The 24,610-nt window shown below is 38.8% G+C and overlaps 1 protein-coding gene across 9 annotated transcripts in view; it reads left to right on the top strand.

The window, feature by feature from the left end:
* The window catches only part of SH3D19 (SH3 domain containing 19), a 150,718-nt gene that overhangs the window by 55,001 nt on the left and 71,107 nt on the right, over positions 1 to 24,610 (top strand). For 5 of the 9 annotated variants that reach the window (XM_036031888.1, XM_036031887.1, XM_036031890.1 and 2 more), the window contains exon 2: positions 8,210 to 8,249. In XM_036031888.1, coding sequence (XP_035887781.1) covers positions 8,210 to 8,249 — 40 coding nt within the window. Of the gene's footprint in view, positions 1 to 6,157; positions 6,474 to 8,209; positions 8,250 to 24,610 lie in introns of those variants that run through there. The other 4 variants (XM_036031893.1, XM_036031894.1, XM_036031891.1 and 1 more) reach the window with 3 other exon arrangements.

The following is a 24,610-nucleotide window of genomic DNA, read 5'->3' as shown; positions in this document are numbered from 1 at the left end:
TTTGATGTTGAGTTGTGTGAGTTCTTTATACATCTTGGATATTATCCCTTTGTTGAACTGTGTTTGCAAATACCATCTCTCATCCTGTGGTTGCTTTTTTGTTTTATTGTCAGCTTCTTTTGATGTGCAGAAGCTTTTATATTGATATAGTCCCATTCATTTATTTTTGCCTTTGCTTCCCTTGCCATTGGGGTCAAGTTCATAAGATGTTCTCTACAACCAAGGTTGATAAGTTTAGTACCTATGTTTTCTTCAATGTAATTTATTATTTCAAATATTATATTTAGGTCTTTGATTTGTTTTGAATTAGTTTTTGTACATGGAGACAAACTGTAGTCTAGTTTCATTCTTTTGCATGTGGCTTTCCAATTTCTGAGCACCATTTATTGAGGAGATTTTCTTTACTCTGTTGTGTGTTTTTGGCCCCTTGGTCAAAAATTGTTTGTCCATATACATGTGTTTTTTTTTTCTAGGCACTCAGTTCTGTTCTATTGGCTTGTATGTCTCTTTTTCTGCCAGTACCATGCTGTTTTGATTATTGTAGTTCTGTAGTATAATTTGAATTCAGGAAGTGTGATACCTCCAACTTCATTCTTTCTTCTCAGCATGGGGTCTTTTATGTTTCCATATAAATCTGATGATTTTTCATTGTAGTTCTTCAAAAAATGACATTGGAGTTTTGGTAGGGATTGGATTAAATCTGTATATTGCTTTGGGTAATATGGCCACTTTAACTCTGTTGATTCTTCCAACCCATGAACATGGAATATCTTTCCATATCACTGTGTCATTTTCCATCTCTCTCTCTTTTTTTAAGATTTCATTTATTTTCAAAGAGAGGGGAGGGGAGGGAGAAGGAGAGGGAGAGAAACATCGATGTGCAAGAGAAACATCAGTTGGTTGCCTCTCACATGTCCCCAGCCATGAACCTGGCCCGCAACCCAGACATGTGCCCTCACTGGGAATTGAATTGGAAACCTTTCGGTTCACAGGCCAGCGCTCAAACTGAGCCACACCAGCCAGGGTGCAATCTCTCTTAGTAATGCTTTGTAGTTTTCAGTATATAGGTCCTCCACGTCCTTAGCACAAAGACTTTTTAGTTCAGCTGATTTCCAGTCTGCAGAGGTGTTGGAGAGGATCCACACCAGTGTATTCAATGATAGATACTATATCGTATCTACTGAGTGTGAGGTACTGTGCCAAGCATTACAAGATACATATAGGCCCTGTCTTGAAGGAACTTAACAATCATTGAAGCAATAAGACACAGATGAAGAGAGCTGTAATGTGAGGCAAAATGTGAAAAGCGCCAACAAGTACTAGGCACTGTGTGTGTGTGCATATGGGAAGGGTGGATAGGAGCGTCATTTCTCCCTGTGAGAAGTCAGATAAGGCTTCAAAGCAGAAATGGCACTGCCCCTCAGGTCTCCTCTCACTCTAACATCCCGTGCATCTTCAGAGCTGTAAAAAATGAGGACGAAGCATTCAGAGGCATTCTGCATAGTTGAAAAATATGATGAGACGGCTGGCATTCTCCTACTTTGTATTTAGTAGCATTTTGAAGGTGGTTGTGTGGATGGAAGTTTGTTAACAAAATGGAAAGGAAGAAGATGGGTGGGTTTGAATTTGCAAGAAGCAATGTGGTGTTGTCCAGAGAATACATTCTCATGTCCCTGCCTAGGTAAGGTGATGCAGCATCGGCTAGATATGGCTTTGCCTGGTTTTTGATTAAAAGAAAAAAAAATTGTATCATTTTTTTGTTAGAGACCAAGACTGCCCCACTGTGGATAAAAATCTCAGTTTGAAAATCCAGACTGAAACATCCACATCCGTGTGGTGGCACAGGTTTACACAGGTTTGCACAGCCTTCCGTCAGGATGGGGTGCCTGGTGTGTGGGCTGATGCGGTTGTCCCCTTGTTTCCTGCTTCCCCACTGACGGTGGGGTCTCTCGGTTTCAGTGGTTTCTGATATTTGCTCATTTTGTAGAGGCAGCTGTACAAGGTAACACTGCGTTGTGAGATCTGCAAATTAATCAGAAGTAAAGGAAGAAGGGACACTAAGAATGAGCTTTTTGCTCCTTAAGGAAAAAAAAGATCTTTTTACCCTAACAGCTGAAAAAGCAACCTGTGGTTAAATATTACCTATGTTTTGGCACCAGAAATAATTAAATCTTTGTCTTTTGGATTCTTGTGAAAGAAATCCATACTATCTCAAAATATGGAGGCAGATTTCAGTATCTCCACTCATTCATTTTACTAAGAAAACTCATTTTATTTAGGCTTCTTGAGTCTCAGGAAAATGACTGTGAGGGCTTCATACGCACAGCATGGGTGGGGCGGGGAGACCTTGAGGGGTGGGCTCCAGGGAGCAGAAGGGATGGTAGACCTTGCCTGGCGAGAGTTTCTCATCCTGAAGGAGCTGCCTGCGCCTGCCTTTTAATTTTCTTTCTCCCTTCTGCTGCTTGCTTGGAGGGCTTATTTGTCACTTGTCAGAGTCGCACTGGGAAGAGTTTTCACAGTAGCCTTGGGTACAAAAGGGCCAAGAAGGGAAAGAGGCTGGGGTCACGGGATAAGGGGGCTTTGGAAGTTATTTATGAGTCTATTCCTGTCTCAACCAGTGATAAGCAAGAAACAAACCCTCACAGAATTAAAAACTCCATATTGGACACTGGATAATTCATCTTTTAGCTAATTCTGCTCACAGTATTATGAGTTCTACAAATATTCCATGTCCCAGGTATCATGATAATAGTAAACATTTATGGAGCCGTTATCATAGTCAGCAACTTGACCCTCCTTCCCATGCTTGTCTTCACTCAATCCTCATTCGCCTCGATGAGATGGGCATCCCCTTTCACCGATGTGGATACTGAAGCTTACAGAGGTTAGATGTCTGGCTAAGGTCATCCAGGTAATAAATAAAAAGTGAAGCAAGAACTCAAAGAAGGCCCTGTCTGACTTAGAGTTCTTGCCCTTAACCTGTTCCTAATTGTCAAACTGAGTATTTATAATACCTAAATATATGGCTGAATTGGAGGGAAAGGGACTGGAACCAGAAAAGCCAGTTCAGGCACAATGGTCCAGACAAGAGCTGATCGGAACCTAAAATGCAGGTAAGGACGGTGGGCGTGGGAAGGAGAAAATGGACTCAACAGACACTCTGCTTCTTTGCTGGAACATAACTCCTGTACTGAAAACACTTCGCTTCCATCTCCAATACCTCCCCGCTGTGTGACTAGAGTGCTGCATTTTAATGAGTTTAGGTACTTTATAATTAGAATTAATGAAAGGTGTCACTATTGACAGTGCTGTAGACCAAACTTTTCCACTTACCCATGGAAGCGTGGGCAGAGGTCATGGAAACTTCCCTATAAAATGCCTCACTTCTCTCCTGCCATGGTAGCTCACAGAAACTGTCTTTAACGTCTTGGTGTTTTCAACCCAAATAGCAAGATAGCAACTTTCTCACTGAAGTTCTAACAACAACAAATATATTTATGGATAGCCTGCCATTTAAAAGCAATATACTAGTCACCTTGGGAGCCTCGAAAGTGACTAAAAATCAGTTGGAGACCCTAGTTGGGTAGCTCAACATGCCACCCCGATATGCCAAGCTCACAGGTTGCATCCTGGCCAGGGCACATACAAGAAGCAACCAATGAATGCATAAATAAGTGGAACAACACATCAGTGCTCTCTCTCTCAACTCAGTAAATAAAATGTAAAAAAACCAATGTGGAAGCACACCTGAACAAGGGTGATGACACGGAATTAGATAAAAGGGGGTGAATAGTCATTGCTCAGGATCAGTAGCGTTGCAGAAGGGACATTGGCTTCTTTTCAAATAGATGTAGGTTTGCAATTTTCTGTGTAAATATAAGAACCATTTAAGGATTTTAGAAAAGTCTCTGAAACTCTGATCTCAGATATTTAAAATTCCATCCATGTCCAATTCGAGTGGAAACAGTTTTGCTATCTTTTCGAGTCATCAAAATAAGAATTGCAAAACCTGAATATTTTTTGTCTTCTGATGAATGGATGGATTCATTTGATTTATTTATTCTGTTTATCATAAGGAAGGAGATAATGATATTGTTGTTACAAAGAATTCTTTTTTGGAATGTGTGGTCCTTTAATACTGAATGGTGCAAAACTTTTATGTAGGATTGATCTGTTCTTGAAAAATAACAGTCTGTTTACACCTCAGCTGAAATTGGACAGTAATTCTTGAGAGTGTCATACAGAATCCCTTCAGGGATAATACTCATTCTAAAGAGAGATTTTAGTTCTCCAATATGAGGTACAACAGATTCCTTTTTACTGCTTCGTACTCTACCCCAAGTGTGTCTGGGTATATTCATTCACGTAGACTGAGTCTTCCCTCTAATTTCAGACAACGATTTAGGACCTTTCACTGCCAACTTGAATTAGCAATGTTAAGTTCCTACCCCAATGGTATTTGATTTTTCTCCTCAATTAAATGATTAAAGCAAAATCCCTAAAGCCTGCATATCTTACAGGAGATTTTCATAAATTCTGAGTTGGCCATTCTTCCTGTTTTTAATCACAGCAAAAGAGACATTTGCATTTTTGTCATCTTCATTTCTGAGGGTTTTTTTTTCAAATTATTAGATTCAGAGTCACCTGATTAGTTACACATCAGTAGAATCTGTGTAGCCATTCCCAAAAAGAACAGGGTCCCACGTCTATATTAAGTGGTGTCCCACCTAAATACATAAACATTAGAATCTTGTATGTCCAGAATACTTCGAACCAGAAGTCATCATGGCAGAAAAATTGGGGTAATCTGGAGTTCTTATATAGAGTCTGTGACTCAGTGTAGCTTCCTGCCACTCTCCTGCTTCTCGGTCCAGTTATGGTGAGGGCTCCCCTGTTGCCTCCTTTCTCTCTCTCCACAACATTCACACACACGCCGCCATCAACAATGCCCTTCGTACCTGTTTTGCTTTATTTTCTGCCTTTGTTCTGCTTTGCATGGTATTCTTTCATTTCGTCAGTTAGCTTTATTAACCCGGAGACATGGATGAGTACGGACAGGGAATGCAGGTGCTCTCGTGCCGTGTGAGTGTGTGTGAGTGACGCACACCTGCAAAACCAAGCGACATTTCCAGAGCCATCCAGCCACGCTGACCTTCACATTGAGGGTGTCCTGCTGATCTTTGACCTAAAGCATTATGCTCAGTGTGATAGGTCCATTATCCACAGTAAAAGTGCAGCATTTGGCAGTTAAATTTTAGAATTAGAGCATTTTTAAAGATTTGTTTTGTAGAAATGGTGAGTTGGGCTAATAAGTTATTTGTATGACTTCTAAGTATGTAAAAGTTCAGGAAGGCTTTGCAAGTATATTCTGATTATTTAAAAATTAGAAACTCTAAAAAAATGGGGTGTGTGTACCAAAATGTATTTGATTTGAAATAAATAAAATCCATATGTTTACAGCACTGTATACTGCAAGACGAAATTTCCGTGTTTGCTATAGATCAGTTCTCATTTTTATTAAGGGGATTTTATCCAAATGTTTTATTACTGTTGGCATGATCCGGACCTTGAATCTTCCCTCAGTGCTTTGTTTTGTTCAGTCTTGGTTTTGGACCAAAATAATAACCACATATTATTTTGCCAGAAATTCCACATTACTGCTAATGTATTTCTTGACAATTGCACAATATTTTTGGCTGTCATGAAGATTACTTTGCTTAAAATTAGAGTATAAAAATATGTGTGGACAGCATACACACACTACATCTGTATGTGTATTCAAGCTAGAAGATGGCTTATGGCAAAATTTGAGGTCCAATTATTTGTATACCTTGAGGAAAAACGATCACACCAAGAACCTGTGTTTTAATTTGTTTTCTATTGTCAAGAGGTAGGGGATGGAGAATATTGTGAGTAATGGATAGTTTACTCATACCTTCAAATGATCAAATGTATGGTATTTGGGAGTAACATGTTACAGTGTATATGTATATTTACACAGAAAGGTAACACACGTGACACTGAGTGAATTTGGGAGGAAATGTTTAAAATGCCCTTCAACAGATTATCAACTTATTTTCTTAGATTTTAATTACTACTTCTCTAAGTAATTTGGGGAGGCATTCGTATTTTCTTAGAACAGAAAGTATAAAAATGACTATAAATTTTCCTGTTTCAACCAAGAATTAATGAGAGCTACGAGCCATTCGCTTCCTGAGTGGCCGCATTCCAGCTGTGCAGACTGGTCAGAGCACATCTGCCAATCAGAGCAGGCCCTGGAGGGAAGCCCTCAGATGCTGAGTCTTGTTTACACCCATTGTGACTCTGTTTCTCTCCTCCTCCTGCGTGTTGTATCACTGGAAAGATTCGTGGGGGAGTTTGGGATTGCATGCCTTGATAATCTGTATGCAACTTGGACCCGAGCCACAGCAAATGGTATCACGGGCAGACTTTGAGCTCATCTTTAGGCACAGGTAAGAGCTGTTGCTTTGTTTTTGGAGGAAGGCTGACCTGCACAGTTTCTAGCTTTACTTTAAGACCTTATACTTTACTTTAGTTAGCAAAACTAGCAAGCTAAAAGCTGAAGAGGAAGGATTCAAAATACAGTTAAAATGTGTGCTATATTGCTATGACTAAAGTTTTGGAACTTAGTAAGTGAAAAACCATGATATTTTTATTTAAGGGCAGGGTAAAACCCAGCTAAACTAAAACAAAAGTTTGAAAAGCAGCAATAACACTAAGTCACTGTGTAGAGAAATTGGAACCGGAAGCATGTTAACAGAATGCATTTTGGAAGGCATATCTACACAAACATGTTTTATTGTGAATCTTCCTCTTTGTTAGTCTTTCATAAAACACTGTCTTCCTGTGTACTAACTCTTTGGTTTAAACATTTCTTTATCATTATGAACCCACTCAGAGAGAATTGATACATACATTTAACTATGTAAATCTAATTCCTTTTCTTCCACAATTCTCTCCAGAAGTTTTACAGTACATTTTCATTATCTTGATGCTACCCCACCAGCAATAAAGTTAAGGGGAAAAGAAAATTCCTGTCTAATCTTTGTTTTGGGATTTAATTTTACTAGGTTAGCAATAATTCAGAAGATACTTTAGAAAACAGTATCTGGGCAACATTGCATAGGATTTTTTAAAAAAGTCATTGCACAGGACTTTATTGTGGCTTACACCTTGCTTTCTATTGTTAGTTTTTCCATAACACTGAGACCTTCTTACTTCGTCTTACTTATTTGGAAGCATGTGTTAAAAAAACATGTTATTCAAGGTTCAAAAAGACAACCTTGGGGGTCTTATGGTTCTTTTCTCTTGTATATAGTAGTCTTCAAGTTGCTTAATCCCTTTGACAGCATTCCAGAGAGACACTTTCTGAAAATTTCAAGCAGTCATCTCTTGTCTCTTACCCTGTAGCAGGGCTTCTCAACCTTTGCACCGTTGACATTTCAGCAAGATGCTTTTGTTGTAGGGCGCATTGTAGGATGTTTAGCAGCATCCCTGGTCTGACCCACTAGAATGCCAGTAGCTCCTTCCTCCCCACTTGTAACAATACGAAAATGCCTCCCGACATGCCAGATGCTCTCTGGGCAAGGAGTTGTGAAATGCCCCCTGGGAAAATCACTGCTCAGTAGCACATTAGACTGAATAATCTTTCAAACAGTGAAATGCAACTTCTGAAGTGCTCTGGGTGTTCGAGAGTTAAGGATGAGGTTGTACTGGTCTTAGTGTATTTGCAGATGTTGCTGTAGCTGACTGCTCATTTTTTCCCCTTCCCCATCCTGTTAGAAGTTTTCGCCAACCATGATTCATGGAATAATTTTTTTGGAGCTGAGTAATTTGTGGCTTTTCGATTTCCTTACTTTCTTTCCTTAGCTAAATTTGTTTTTGTTTTAGCAGCGTTTTTAAAGCAGCAAAGATCTCTGGAATGAAATAATACACATAATGATGTATTTTCCAAGTAGATGATTTTAACCAGCCATGAAAACTGTATATGCCCGTCTTTCTCTGAATCTTTTCTGTCTCTTCTGTCAGCCAAACCCTCTCCACTTGGATGAAGAGCCTTATACAGGAAAAGACACAGCTACCTTTGAACAGTTCTTGTGAAATCTAATGGTCTGGAAGCTCGTGATTAAGGACTTTTCCAGGGCTTCTAAAGAACATTTTGACATGTAACTGTCTTCTCTCTTTACAGATCGCAACGAACGAAATAAACCAGAGCATCGTTCTTCAAGGTATGAACTTACCATATTCAGTAATTCTGCATGAAGCTTCTCATTTGAGAAATATTGTTTGGAGGCAACTCAAATATCCCTTTTAGAGTTACTGTACATTTGAATCTTCTGTGGTATTTGAAGCTTTACAAAAAATAGTTTATTCTCTTAACAAACATTTTTTATATATTTTTAAAAGATTTTATTTATTTATTTTTAGAGAGGGAAGGGAGGGAGAGAGAGAGATAGAGAGAAACATCAATGTGCGGTTGCTGGGGGTTATGGCCTGCAACCCAGGCATGTACCCTGACTGGGAATCAAACCTGGGACACTTTGGTTCCCAGCCCACGCTCAATCCACTGAGCTACGCCAGCCAGGGCAACAAACATTTTTTATAAAATTATTGACTACTCTACTTGAAAGACATTTTATTTTGAGGATTCCTGTCAATGATAGGTCAATTCTTACAAAAATTATTTTGTTCCTATTTCTTTCCTTTTGTGGTTTACTTTCCTTCCTTTTCTTAACTGGTGTTTTTCTAAGCATGTATTGTTTTTTCCCTAATTATAAACTAATATAGGATCATGATGTAGACGTTTTTAAAGTATTTAAAAAAAATAAAAACATTGAGAAACAAAACACAACAGTCTTTCATCAGCTAGAGATGGCTAGCTGCTGCTAAAAATTTGGTGTAGTTTCTTCTTTATTTTTCTTATTAGTATATATGTGTTTCAATTGAAGTCTTTAAGTTTTTGTTAGTTTCAAATGACCAGGGAAGTTATATTACTTAAGTCTGTAACCTACTCTTGTGAGAGTGTGTTTCACAAGATCTTCACCAACACTGAGGAATATTTTTTAAAATCTTTGTCAAACATATATGTAGAAAATTGTTTAACTTCTGCCCTTGCTAGTGTGGCTCATTGTTTTGAGTGCTGGCCTGCGAACCAAAGGGTCACCGTTTCAATTCCCAATCAGGGCACATGCTTGGGTTGCGGGCCAGGTCCCCAGTAGGGGTTGTGCAAGAGGCAACCACACACCGATGTTTCTCTCCCTCTCTTTCTCCTGTCCTTCCCCTCTCTCTCAAAAAAAAATACATAAAAATCTTTAAAAAATGATTAAAAAAAGGAAAATTGTTTAACTTCCACTTCTAGGCAAGAATTCAATTTTTTGATCCAATTCTATGGAGAGTTGTAATTTTTCTAATAGTGTTTTCTCCTTATCCCACATTTCATCACTTTTTCTTTGCATTTGGTGTTGTGGGAACAGATAAAATGGAAATAATGCAGACACTGAGTTGACTGTCTTGGCGAACTGATGCTTTTGCAAGGTATCAAAACCTAGAATGTGTTGACCTCAAATGAATAAAAATACAAAATCCATGAAAATGCCATTAGTTAGAATAGCAATACATTTTGCAGAAAATTGTCAATCAAAAACAAATCAGTGAGACCTGGGATAAAAACATAGCTGAGCATTTGAAATATAAGGCTGATATTTTTCAGGTATAATTTACATACATTAAAACACTCTTTTTGGTGTATTATTCTGTGAGTTTTAGGAAACATACCATTATGTGACCACCACTACAATCAGGAAAGTTTGTGAGATTGGTATTTTTAATACTTAAAAAATATAATAATAGAAGAAAAGGTGATGTAAGAGAGAGAACTTCAACAGCAAACTTAACTGTGAGTGACAAAGTTGGAAATACTTAGGATGATACAATCAAAATGTAAATTCTTACACTAAGTTCTGGAAGATGAATTGAGTGTGAGATTTGGGAGATGTGACTTAACAATATGCTAAGTCTTGAGAATGTAATTCTCCACAAATTGATCATGAGTCAAAATTTTCATGTCATTGCCTCCACTTCCCCCAAAATGTCAGCATTGATTTAATGACATTGAAAGAATTTTAGTGTTTAATATAAAAAAATGTAATAGTGCTAGACCAGAATTTGATGTTGTATCCAATTCTGGCTCCATGGGGCCTTGAAAATCAAATCTGCAGTGGTCGATATCACTTGGGGAGCTTAAAAAACAAACAAAACAAAACTAAAAACAGGAGTCCCATGCTCCCAGAGATTCTCATTCAGTGAGCATGGAGTGAGTAGGTCCTGGGAATCTATATAGGGAAGAAGTCCCCTAGTGACTCTGATGTATATATAGCCAGGCGGGGAACCACTAGAATAGAAAACAGCAGCTGAGTTGGGACAGGTAACATGAAAGAGAAGAGTAGGGCAGAAATCAGAGCCAAGTCACAGGAAGACTACATAAGGAACTCTGTGAATTTAGCCTAGAAGTGAAAGTTTTGGGAGGTGTATGAGATAGAAATAACTGGCTTCAAACATTTGGAGGGCTGGCATGTAGAAGCAACTAGCAACATTATTCCTCATAAATGCTGTTCCCCATAAGAAGAAACATGGATCTTTGGAGGAGTGGCTGACTCCAGGTCTGGGGAAGGGGGAAGTGCAGGGGACTGTGGACTTCTAATCTGACAAAAATACAGGGAAATGCTCAACTGATGGAGTCTTGTCAAAAAGGCTTCAGGAGACTTCCACTGGCCAAATCTGGGATAATTTGAGTATCAGTAATTTTTATGTGATAACAGATTCTAACACATTGGCTTTTTAAAAATCTATGTAGAAGAAATCATAGAACTATAAAATCATAATTTTATAATTTTCAGTGTAATAATTGATTCAGACAAGGATCACAGTGGCTCCTAAAACGTGGGTGAAAAGTAGTTGGAGGAATCTATATTCACACTGCCTCAGAGTTTTTCATTACAAAGGGGGAAATATACTTTTTCAGTAAAGAGATCTGGTGATCACATTCTAAATCAAGTGGTCAACTTACATCTCATCATTAGTGAGACAGCCTGACAATGTGTGCCTCCAGATGATGGGTTAGCTGTACATGTAGGCCGTACTTATGTAGCAGCAGTCCAAGTTATGAAATATGGTATATAAAAAAAGCTAGAAAAATACTCTAGATTAAAAGAGACTGAATTTCTTTTTAATTTGAATTTTAAAGTTCAGATTTTAAACAAAACACTTTGGGGATAATTAAGAAACTTTTCATGTGAATTTCCATTTAGATAATATTTTATCAATATTACTTTTTTTAGATGTATAATAGGAATGATGTTATGTGGGAGAATGTCCTTAGTCTTAGGAGATGAATGCCAAAGTCTTAGATGTGATATAGTTTGACGTTCGCAAAATACTTTCAGATGATTCATTTAAAAAAAGAAAACAAGCCCTGGCTGGCGTAGCTCAGTGGATTGACCGCAGGCTGCGAACCAAAGTGTCGCAGGTTCGATTCCCAGTCAGGGTACATGCCTGGGTTGCAGGCCATGACCCCCAGCAACAGCACATTAATGTTTCTCTCTCTCTCTCTTTCTCCCTCCATTCCCTCTCTAAAACTAAATAAATAAAAATAAAATCTTAAAAAAACAACAACAAGAGATAAAATGGAACAAATATGGGAAAATATTAATAATTGGTGATTAGATGAAAAGCATGTGTGTGTTAATTGCTCTGTTCTTCAACTTTTCTATAGACTTGACATTTTCAAAGTCAAATGTAGCAGTGGGGGGACTGCTCTGTGTGCCCCGTGGAGTCCCACGGGGCAGACTGTGAGGCTGTGGAGGTGGGGGTGGACTTCTGCACAATGGGAGGGAGGGAGGCTGTCCCAATGTAGCTAGTCAGGGCGGGAACGGACCACCTGTGAGGGGACACTTGTCAAGGAAAAGCTAGACAGGCTGATGGGGGAGGGGCAAAATAGAAAAGATTCACACATGGCTGCAGTCCTTCGCACATTCAGTAGCCAATAAATATACATTGAGAGGCCCTAAACCATGCTCAGGACACAAGACACAACAAGAAAAGTCTCCAGCTTCATGGCCGTGGAGCACCCATTGTTTCCAATTAACACTCCCAGTCTCTGAGAGCCTGTTTACTCTAAAGTCAGCGTGCAAGTCTTCCTAGTTGTACCTCAGGCTGTGTTTTGATACTTGAGGGTATTCAGAAAATACTTTATTGGGGTTTTTTTTGTATTTTATTTTTTCACACTTTTTTAAATTCAAGTACAGTTGTCTCCATTCCCCGCCACTGGCACTCCCCCACACCCCAGCCATCCCCATTTCCCACCCTTGATCCTACCCCACTTTGGTTTTGTCCATGTGTCCTTTGTACATGTTCCTGAAAACCCACCATTCTTTAATCTCTAATTTATATGGTTAGGTACTGAGGACTGTGCAATTAGTCTTAGTAGTAAAATACATGTTTGTTGAATACATGCTAAATGTAGTTTGAAAAGAGAAAGGGAAATGCCAATATTTTCCCCTTGAAAACTGGAAAGAACTTGACTCTCAAAAGCTTGCCCACGACAAGCTTGAAATGTTTGCTACAGCAACAACAAGCAGGAATGCCCTGTAGGAAGAGAGAAGAAATGTCTTTCCAGGGAAGGCCATTGTTCTTTGCCTGCCGTCCTCAGCTGAGCAGGACTCCCCCACCAGGCCAGCGGTGCATCAAGCAGATTAATGCCTGCCGCATAAACAGAGCAGAAAGGAGAAAATATAAACAAAAAGTCATTTAATTTTGGTATGTTTGTTTGTTCTCTTCAGGCTGCTTGGCAGCAAAAATGATGGGCTGAAAGCCCAGCAAGGATAAGAGAAATGCATTTCTTTTGCTTGTCTTTTTTGTAAGACCAAAGTGAGAGATCAATAAGTCTGAGACGTCTGCCTGTTCTTTCATTTTGGTGTTGAAATAAGAAGGAAAATATAACTCTTACCAAGTTAAAGGAAAAGTTTTATCAGGTGTAGGCCAATGCTAAGACCCCAGGCTAAAAAACAATGCTTAGGCACTGTTAAAAGTTTTGCTGGGTGCTTTTTGTTCTGAGACTGGCATTTTAATTTTTTCCTATTGCTGACCGAACAGTGTGGAAGTCAGAAATGTCTAAATCCTTGTCTTTTTCTTATTTGTTTAAATATACCATTTCCCAAATTGATGTCCAAGGAACATTCTTTTGTAAGAAATTAATCAGTATGCAGGAAATAAACATTCACTCACAAAAAAGTTTGTGAAATGGTAAATTAAAACTAAATTAGAGATACTTCTTTACTGTAATTCCGCTAAGAGTCTTTGCTATACTAAAGTAGGTTGTAAAATTCCAAGTGAGAGATTTACTATAGAGGATTTAAAATTTTTTGTTTGTAACTTCCTTTTTCAGACAAGCAATTAGAATTAGGAAAATGTTCTGTGGAATGGTGGTTTGATAACTAATCAAGAGGGAAGTAAGAGCAAAAGATAATAGAGAAAGTTAAGCCCTGTGGCAATTGGTGTCACTGATGGAAAATTAGGAGCTTTTTTTTTTTTTACCACCCCACTAGCTCTGAATAATATAATACGTCCTAGTGACTTAGGCAGGCTACAAAACCTGTTGCTTTGTCTTAAGTATTTTATCTACTACAAGTAAATAATTTATAGCAGCAACAAAAGGCAGCAAAAGAGAGAATTCTAAATCTATTTTTCAAAAATCGTCATTTTAATCTTAGTCTTTTTTTTTTTTATGTTCAAGTACCATTGTCTCCATTTTCCCGCCACCACTTTCCTCTGCCCCACCCACTCCCACCTCCCACCCTCAATCCTTCCCGTCTTTGGCTTTGTCTGTGGGTCCTTTATACATGTTCCTTGACAACCCTTCCCTTTCTTTCCCCTGTTATCCCTTTTACCCTTCCCCTCTGGTTACTGTCAGATTGTTCTTAATTTCAGTGTCTCTGGTTATATTTTGCTTGCTTGTTTGTTTTGTTGATTAGGTTCTAGTTAGAGGTGAGATCATACGGTATTTGTCCCTCACTGCCTGGCTTATTTCACTTGGCATAATGCTCTCCAGTTCCATCCATGCTGTCTAGAAGGGTAGAAGCTCCTTCTTTCTTTCTGCTGCTTAGTATCTAACTCTTTCTAAAGCCTTCTTGAAACTACCTATTATAATCCTCTTTGATAACTATTTATAAAACTCAATGAAATTTCAATAAAAACTACAAAATGAAAAATTTAAACATCCCCACCCAAGGATATGTTCATTGATTTAGAGAGGAAGGGAAAGAGACAGAAATAGTAACAGAGAGAAACGTGGACTGGTTGCCTCCTGCATGTGCCCCAACTGGGTATCGAACCCACAACCTTAGGTATGTGCCCTGCCTGATGATTGGACCCACCCCTTTTTGGTGTTTGGGATGGTGATCCACCACTGAACCACCTGGCCAGGGCATCGTAATATAAATTTTTGAACTCAGTACAGTGGTTCTAAAATTCATAAGGAAGAGCATGAATAACCAATCATTTCTGAAGATCAAGAGAGGGAGGCAGACTCTTGCAAGTAATTAAGACAATGTTTTGTCCACAAAGAGAAGTCAGTGGAACAAACTAGATATCATAATAGGCAAAGATGGACATATATAATTCTGTATTATGTGTTATGATAAGAGGTGACATTACAGATCATTGGGGAAAGTGGACATGTCAACAAATGGTGCAGAAACAATTGATTACCCATGTTTATAAAAATTCAGATGCAATTTGTTTTATTTCATCATGTGAGGTAGACTCTAAAGACATAAAAAGTACAGAAGTAAAACTGAAACTTTTTTGTATCCTTACCAGAGGACATTTTTTTATTGCTTTTAGAGAGAGAGGAATGGAAAAAGGAAGGGTGAGGGAGAAACATTGATTGGTTACCTGCTGTAGGCACCCCAACTGGGGATTGAACCTGCAACCCAGGTGTGTGCCCTGACCAGCAGTTGAACCCACAACCTTTAGGTTACAGGATGATCTCCAACTAACTGAGCACACCGGCCAGGGCTATAACTGAAACACTTTGAAGAAATATATGAGACTCTCTTTATGACTGCAGTCAGAAAGAGTTCTAAAGCCTCAACAAGTACAAACCACAGAGAAAAAGATTTGACCATGTGAAAAAACATCTAAAATTTATGTATGTGAAGACTTCAAAATCATAAGACTAGTTATGACTGTGCAATGCACATAGGTGACAAAAATTAGTGCACACCATTAAAAAATACACATCAGAAAGAAAAAGACAAATAGCTCAGTAAAACAGGGAGAGGGAACTCACAAAAGATGAAACCCAAGTGGCCAACTAGTATTTGAAAAGATTCTGTACCTTGCTATTATTCAGAAGATGTGTAGTGACATGATAATGAAAGACCATTTCACCTCCATCAAGTTGGGACCGAAATCTCAATGATTGAGAAGTCTGTGTGAGAATAATTTGTTACATCATATTTAGAGAGCAACTGAGCAATATCTGGTAAAGCTGAAAATGCCCTTACCATACAACCCAGGAGGTATTTATATACGCTAGAGAAATTCTTTCACATGTGCCAAAGGAACCATGTATTAGAATGTTGAGAGTAGTACTGTTTGGATTAAAAGAACTATGGATACACATGAAAACATAGATGAATTTTAGAAATATAACTGTGGATGGTAGAAAGCAAGTTGCAGAAGGATAGGTACAAGTTATCATTTATGTTAAGCAGAGGTCAGCCAATGGGCCAAATCTGGCCTGCCACCTGTTTGTGTAAATAACGTTTTATAGGAGCTTGGCCATGCCCATGTGTTTGCCTGTTGTCTGTCTGTTTTCACATCGCAGAAGCAGAGTTGACCGTCTACGAGCAACCACATGGCCCTCAAAGCTGAACGTGTTTACTATCTGACCTTAAAAGTTTGTGAACTCCAGATACCAAAAAAAAAAAAAGCTGACTGGTTATCATAGGTTAAACAAACAATATTTTATGGTTACATATATACTATGTATATGTATTTTTACATGTTTTTATAGAAGTATAAAAAGATGCATGGAAGTGATAGATAGTAAATTCAGAATGTTGATTGTCAGAGGAATGGGTCAGAGGAGGGTCCACAGGGAGCTTCAGGTATATTTATTCTTTATTTCTTTTTTTTTAATCTTTTTTTTTAAGATTTTATTTATTTATTTTTGGGGAGGGAAGGAAGGGAGATAGATAGAGATAGAGAGAGAGAGAGAGAGAAACATCAATGTGTGGTTGCTGGGGGTTATGGCCTGCAACCCAGGAATGTACCCTGGCTGGGAATTGAACCTGGGACACTTTGGTTCCCAGCCCATGCTCAATCCACTGAGCTACGCCAGCCAGGGCTTATTCTTTATTTCTTAAGCTAATTAATGGGCTTTGTAAAATTACCTATACTTTTTAAAAAATCCTGAGAATTTTCATAATTAATTAAGAAGGCCTTTAAGAACATCTTGAATCCTGTGGCATCAATAGATATTTTTATAGGTCATAAGCATAAAATGGAGTGAAATTTTCTTTGATTACTTCTCAGAGAGGAACATAAAAAGAAGGAAAGAGTAAAGATTGTTCAGAAAAAGACACAGTTAAACACTTTCCATTTCACCTCCACTCGTAGTCCTACTCCTGTAGTCCCCTTCACTCACGGTACCACATACTGCTCCACGGGCGTTTATCCCATTTCGTCACTTGAGTTATACAAGTAGCACATGAAAACATTTTTTAGTAGTATGGAAATTTGTGGTATCTGCTTTATTCTATAGGCAACAGTTATTAAGAATCTGGTGGTTGCCCTGGTGGGCGTAGTTCAGTGGATTGAGCACCGGCTGCGAACCAAAGTGTCGCAGGTTCGATTCCCAGTCAGGGTACATGCCTGGGTTGCAGGCCATGACCCCCAGCAACGGCACATTGATGTTTCTCTCTCTCTCTTTCTCCCTTCATTCCCTCTCTAAAAATAAATAAATAAAATCTTTTAAAAATAATAATAATTAAAAAATAAGAATCTGGTGGTTCAGTGCCTATCTGGGTCTGCTTTCTATGCAGTATATATAGTGTATATTATAGAATAAGTGGGTATGTGTGTGTGTGTGTGTAGCACATAGGTATATATATGTTTGCATATGTATTCATGTAGGTTTATACCAACTTGCCCTTTTCACTTTTATTTAAGAAAGTTTTACCATGTCACTTTGTACTTCATTACTTTTTAAACTACTACATAGAATTTTATATTATTTATTTAATCAGTCCTTTATTGATAGCATTTGGGTCATTTCCATTTTATAACAGAAATGATGCTGCAATAAATATCTTCATGTTTATATCTGTGAATACATGTGGAAGAAAACCTCTATTCTTCCAAAATTGATTTTTTTTCTTAAGTTTCTATTGAACACCTATTCTCATTCACAATTATTTTAAGTTTTTAAATTTTTTATGCCCTACTTTTCTATTTGCAAATCTGAGGTTGCTTCCTGGTGGTTTGGTGCCACTTCAGGTTGGGTAGAGCCCATTTCTTGCGCACACATGCCCCCAAAGTACAGCCTGAAATGTCACTCCACACAGGGGGGCACTCCAACTCAGCATGCAGAAAGTACCTGCAGCTGAGTGTACACAGTTCAGTACTCTTGGAATTAATGGTTGATGATAAAACTCACTTTATCATTAAAATTTGAAGGGGCCTTAGCACCCTGAATTGGTACCCTGATGTTGATTTTATAAAGATTTGGAGGATTTTATTTTGACATTTTACCATCATCACATTATGGCTTAAATAGCTTAGCTAAAAGTAAAAGATTTAACTTGCTTTTCCTTTTCTTCTTTCTAAATATGTCTATGAAAAATGTCATGCTCTGCTGGGCTTAGTTTAACTACTGTAATTCCGTGGCATTTCCCTGCCCATATGTTTTGATTCCTCTACCTCTATAAACTATAGCTTGGGTGTAATTACTTTCTGACATTATGCTTTCTAAGGTATAAGAGAAACATTACTTTTGCTCTAGCATCTGTAATGCTGTAAACAAGGTGAAAAATTAAAGTGTATGCATGTTTGGTGGGGGGAGAAGTCCTTTTGCACTGGGAGATGTGAAAGGATTATTAACATTCTATGTCATTCTATAGAAACTATGTATATTATGTTGTTTTATTGTAGTTTTAAGAAATGTCACTTTAGCATTTCCCCCTAGTGTGATGGGAATGAAATTGAAGCATTTGTATGCCATGTCAGTTGGGAAATTGAAAAGTTTTATCAGCTGGTCTACCACCACCAGCTTAGTGTAGCATTTACTACTTAATGTGGAGGCTTCTCTGAAGTTGTTTCAAATTAAACTATCAGCAGGAGTTAACTTTGGAAGAGCAGCTGCTCTTGTTTTATTACTTTTTCTCAAGACGGGCATGTGTAGCCAACTATTTCTCAGCAGTCTAGGGAGCACATGGAGCTCCTGGCCCTTAAATTTTTTCATTCTAAAATTTTCCTCTCTTTCCCTCGGGTTGGTTATATTTTATATTAGTTTTTACTTTTCTCCAGTATTATTGAGACGCAGTCATTTACACAGTTCTACATTATCTGTATTAAATAGCTTTTAGTTGAGTCAACTTTGTATATATCTTTGTGGATCTCAGTCTATTGCTAGGTTATGGCCTTACCCCACCTAATAAATATCCTCTTACACCTGGACTTTAATTTTTAAAAATATTTTCTCTTACTGGCATAGCATATGTCACATTTTTCAAATGCATTGATTGGGACTATGAACCACAGAAGTGTATTAAGTAATTCCTGGAAGAATCTCAGTATGGACAGGATTGCTAAACAGTCATTGAGTAGCCTGGTCACCTCCTGTCTTATTAACAGTAAACTGCTGTTGATCAAAATTTACTTTTGTCCCTCCCTAGCTAGGTCGTCCCATTCAGCAGAAGGTTGTGGGTTCGGTTTCCGGTCAGCGCATGTGCCTAGGTTATGGCTGGATCCCCTGTTGGGGCATGTACAGAAGGCAACTGATGGATGTTTCTTACGTCGATGTTCCTCTCTCTCTCTCTCTCTCTCTATCTCTTGTCAATAAACATATCCTAGGGTGAGGATTAACAAAAAAATTTTTTAATATTTTTTTTTATTTTTAAGATTTTATTTATTTATTTTTAGAGAGGGAAGGGAGACAGAAAGAGAGAGAAAGAGAAACATCAATGTGCCGTTGCTGGGGGTCATGGCCTGCAACCCAGGCTTATGCCCTGACTGGGAATCGAACCTGCGACACTTTGATTCCCAGCCCCCACTCAATCCACCGAGCTACGCCAGCCAGGGCACAAAAAATTTTTTAGTCTTATCCTTGTACATAACACCCTTCTCAAAACCAGAAATTAGGCCTGGTGCCAAAAAATACAATTTCAGGGTTTGGGCTTCCTTTTTAATCAGATGCTCCTCTAGATCAGCAATTTCAACCAGAGTGCTGCAAGAATTTTTAAAACATGCAATAGCTATTTAGTCAGGAGCACTGACTTCTTTTCTCTTAGATTGTTAAATTAAACAATGACAGCCATCCTTTAGATTGTCAAAAAAAAGTGACAATAGCCGTCAGGTGTGAATAAGTCAAAATTATACCTTTCTGTTTTCTTGTCAGCTCAGTGAAAAATATATTTTGTGGTGTGCTACAGTTTTAGTTACTGGTTTATATGTGCCACAAGATGAAAAGTCGAAAATTGCTGCTCAAATCAGCATTCGGTTTTGTCCTAGTGACAAGGTTTTGTCACTTCGTCTTGTTCCAGCTGTAGAGCAACTTTCCAGAGATGAACCTGCCTGCCTCGTACAATGCTTTTTTTTCAAAGACTGTATTTATTTATTTTTAGAGGGTAAGGGAAGGAGAAATAGAGGGAGAGAAACATCAGTGTGTATTTCTCACATGCCCCATACTTGGGACCTGGCCCGAAACCCAGGCATGTTCCCTTTCTGGGAATTGAACCAGCAACCCTTTGGTTTGCAGGCCTGCGCTCAATCCGCTGAGCTACACCAGCCAGGGCATAACACTTTTAAATGCAACAAAAAACTCAGCCAGGCAAGCCCAAGGAGGACTTGTGTGTGACTCTCTCCATTTGGAAAGGAGGATTGAGAATCAGTACTTGGTAATTAAGAAAATGAAAGAATAGAAGGAAAGTATCGCTTGTATGATTGCTTTAGAGTAATATTATGTCTAGAATACGAGGTGGGGCAAAAGGAGAGTTGCAGTTGTGAGTGCACGAAACACAGAGTTTATTCTTGTTATTACTTATCAGTTATTGCATTATTTTCCATGCGAACAACTGTAAACCTATTTTTGCCTCACCCTGTACAAACATCCCCTCAATTGCATACCTGTTTCCTGGAGATAATATTGTTCCTGGAACACTGCGTTGTCCAGGCAGTCCAGGGATGCCACCAGGGGATGACAAACGGGACCTAAAGTTTGCCTCAGCACCATCTGTTTGCCTCAGTAGTTTCTTTTTTGGTTACGGATTCTAAAGAGAAGCTCCAAGTAGAAGTCCTAGTAAGCTGAACTACACTGTTTGGGGCTTATCTATATGATAAATTCCTTTCTTTAACACCATTGCTCTTTTTTGTTTTGAATGAAATTGCGTTCACTTGTTCTGATTATAAAGCAGAATATAGGTAGAAAATATGAAAACAATTTTCATGATAGAATATTTGGAAAAAATAAATATATAAAAGAAATATCATCTATAATTCCACTTTCTCATAGTTAATTACTATTATATTTTGATGTATTTCTGGTCTTTATGACTTCATATGATACTATAATTTTAACACAGACTCATGAATATACTGTTTTTAAATTGTTTTCATTTAACTTTATATTGTGAATATTTTCACATTTGTGTAGTTTTATAAATTATGATTACATTTTTTACTATAAAGTAATACTTTTTTATTATAGAAAATTTATTTATTTATTTTTCTTTTTTTTTATTTTAATCATTGTTCAAGTACAGTTTTCTCCCCCCTACTCCCATTCCAGCCCCTCCCCCCAACCCTCCCCCCTTCCCCCCATTACCCCCCACCCCCAGTTTTTGTCCATGTGTCCTCCAAATTTGTTCCGGTAATCCCTACCCATTCCCCCCTGAAATTCCCCCTTCTCTCCCCTCTGGCCACTGTCAGACTATCCCCTATTTCAGTGTGAAAATTTATTTTTTTAAAAAGACAAAATTAAAATCACTCATGGTCCAAGTACTGACTAATAACTACATTGGTCTGCTGGTGGCTCAGCCCTTCTTCTGTGCATACTTGGTGTATTTTTCTAAAACATAATTGGGCATACTGTCCATAATAGTGTATATTACCTGCTTTTTTCACAAAACGAGAGTTTGCAAACATTTTCCTAAGGTATGATGCTTAATGATATTCCATCAAGGTGGTATACCAAACTTTATCTATTGTCAGACATTTAGGTTATTTACAGTTTTGTCCTATTGGTAAAATTCTTAAACCTGCATTTTAATGAACCATCACTGATTACCTCCTTATGATAAATTCCTAGCAGCAGATTATATAGATCAAAGTTAATGGATCACAAAAATTTTTTTCAGACTTTTTATATGTAGTACCAAATTGCCTCAGTGAAAGGTTTCATTCTTACAACTTGTAACTTTATTTAAAGCTCTTCCCTTGCCCTTGTGTTGCTTATAGATGAGCCAGAAGAAAATAACCACTAAAAACTTTGTTTCTTTCAACTTAACTCATGTTTTTACGTTAGAATGCTCAGATTCCTTAACCATGACCCCTTTCTGTAATTGTTAGTTCAGGCGCCCAAATGACACTTGCACTAACCCACAACCCCTGGAAACCCTCTCGCCCTGAGCTTTCGGAGGCCTTGTCCAGGGCATTTCGGAGCTGATTGCCTCACCCTTGTGCGCGTGTTTGAAATCAGGACGGTCCGTGCCTACGTTTGGGGAACTTCTGGGGTGACCCGAAGTGAGTACCAGAAATACTCCTAGGTCATGCCCAAGATGGGAGAACCTTTTTTGGCAGTCCAAAATGGATTTTGAAAAGTACTTTTTCAGCTGTTTTGGCTCTGCTCACATTGTTGAATCATTCAGAAAGGCAGTGGAATGGAAGGTAAAGTGCTTGGGTTTGAACTTCAGGCTGTGTGAGTTAGAGTCCAGCTTTCCCACTTAGGAGCTGGGTATTTTAGGCAATTTCTTATTCTTTCTGGACTTCAGGTTACTCATCTATAAATGGGGCTCATGATAATACCTCTCAGAGTTATTATGATGATTATTTAGTTGCCGTATCAGTTAGGGTTCAACCAGAGAAACAGGACCAGTTGGAGAAGTACATGAAGAGATTTATTGTGGTTAATTGGCTTAAGTGATTGTGGAGCTGCCTAGGCAGGTCAGAAATCCATAGGGCAGATCACCAGGAAGGGCAGGCTGGAGCCACATGGACTGAGCTGCTGTCCCCAGGAGCCTCAGCTTTGCTCTCAAGGCCTTTCAGCCGATTGAGTGAGGCCCACTCAGATTATCTAGGGTTATCTCCCATATTTTAAAGTCCAATAATCATGAACTACATAAAGTTGTGTCTGAAGAACTGCAGACTGTAGCCTAGCCAAGTTGACACATGAAATTGATCATCACAGTAGCTTTGGACCTCAGTGAAACAGACTAAACCCACTTGGTAACGAATTGCATTTTACCTCTGCTTTTCAAGCTCTTTAACTGTCTGTACCTCAGCTCTTTCTGGCAGACCTGACAGATATCTGCTAGTTTTGTCATAAATAACTGTCCTGTTGCATTGTCCGTGACCCCAAAGGTTCCGTCTATTGGAGCCACGGTGTCTGGTCAGGGCAGGATTGTATGCGGGCACCTAAACTGGTATCTGAAGCTGGCATCTGCATAAGCACCTAAACTGGTATCTGAAGCTGGCATCTGCATAAGCACACCCGCTGGTGTCTGCTCTCACCACAGTTGTGTTACCCTTCCATGCCTAGATAAGCGCTGCTACACAAGGCTACTTTGTGTGGGTTGGTGCGTCTAGGATAGTCAAGGACTGTGGACTGTCCCCTAAGGCTTCTGACACAGTGACAAGATATCAGCTTTGGCTACTTATAGAAAAGATAAAGATTTGGTTCTCTCTTTTTTACTAGTGCTGGTTTTTCGTAGCCAATTCTACATAGCACATGCACCTCCTTTTGGGAAGTTAATTTTATTTCTTTGAGCACAATAAACCCTAATCTCCACTCAATCTAAACACAGGAGGCTGTCTTCTTTGTTCCCTCACTCAAGGTAGGAAAAGATAGGCCACTCGGAAGTAAAACAGCTAGTGGGAAAAGCTCAGTAAACATTGTTAGCATTACTTCCTTGTGGTCTCGGATTTCAAAGCTTTTAGCAGTGGCTGTGGAAACAATGCCTGTCGTTGAACCTCTTGTGGATTCTCTAGGCCTGCATTTCAGTGTCCGGTTTGTTTGCAGTCCTGCCAGATCAGACCTTGGGCAGAGTGTCCCCTGCCTGCTTCTCTGAGAACTGCCTCCCAGCAGAAGGATAGACTCCTGGAACCAGGCTGTCACACGGCCTTACCCCATTTGGCCGTAGCTGGTAGACTTCTGACCTACCAGCCATGATGATCAAGTTCTTTCTCTTGCAAGTTTAAATTAAGTATACAGCTGAGTGCTGTGGTTTCCAGAGCTTGAGGATTGTTTAGGTTTGGGTTTGGTGGGACATATATACTGATGACACTGGCCGGGTGTGCTGGTGAACCAGCAGGGACAGTCCACCTGCAGCAGGGGATCTGAAGAGAGCAGAGAGAGTGGTCCCAGAGAAGGTGAGGAGGAGTGAGGGCTTGTGCAGCAAGCCTGTCGTTTCCTGGCGCTGCATGAAGTTCACCTGCACTTCCCGTGTGTGGGAATTCCCAGGATATCCTTGTGTGCTCATAATTAAAACCTTTTCTTGAAATTTGAGTTTAAAGGGGTTTCAGTTGCTTTTACCCTCACAAGATAATATGCCATCAGAGGAAATAACCATGATATTGTAATTTAGAAATGAAACTTACATACTTAACATACTTCCATTGTTACTTACATCCTTACTTTAGTCGTACTAACCCAGACTATAGCCTTGCTTCAGGATTTATTTATACCTAAGTTAGGGTACCATAAACATACTGAGAAAACAGAGCAGAGTAGTACTTTATAGTATTTGTGTATAGACCAAATCGCTGCCATCTATGCTGTGTGAAGAAAGAGATGTATTGCTTGTCTTAAGAACACAGACATCAGATCTGTGCCTTAGTGAATAATAGAAGCCCTTTTTGTTTTGCCTTCTTCCACCAACAAAAGCAAAACAAAAAAATAACCCAAAAAAACAAAACAAAAAAAGCCTCTTTGTGTAGGATCTCCTAAAACAACACAAAATACAGACAGACCCATGAATATTCCAAATATTCATTTGCATACACTCCTTGACATGTTATATATGATGAAGAAATACCAGAAGTGATGAAAGTCTTAAATTGTTTTCTAATGTTCTTTAAAATGCCTTCCCCTTCC

This window comes from Phyllostomus discolor, chromosome 8 (genome assembly GCF_004126475.2).
Source record: "Phyllostomus discolor isolate MPI-MPIP mPhyDis1 chromosome 8, mPhyDis1.pri.v3, whole genome shotgun sequence".
NCBI lineage: Eukaryota > Metazoa > Chordata > Mammalia > Chiroptera > Phyllostomidae > Phyllostomus > Phyllostomus discolor.
The sequence above is the reverse complement of the archived record's forward strand: the minus strand, read 5'-3'. Positions and strand labels throughout refer to the sequence as shown.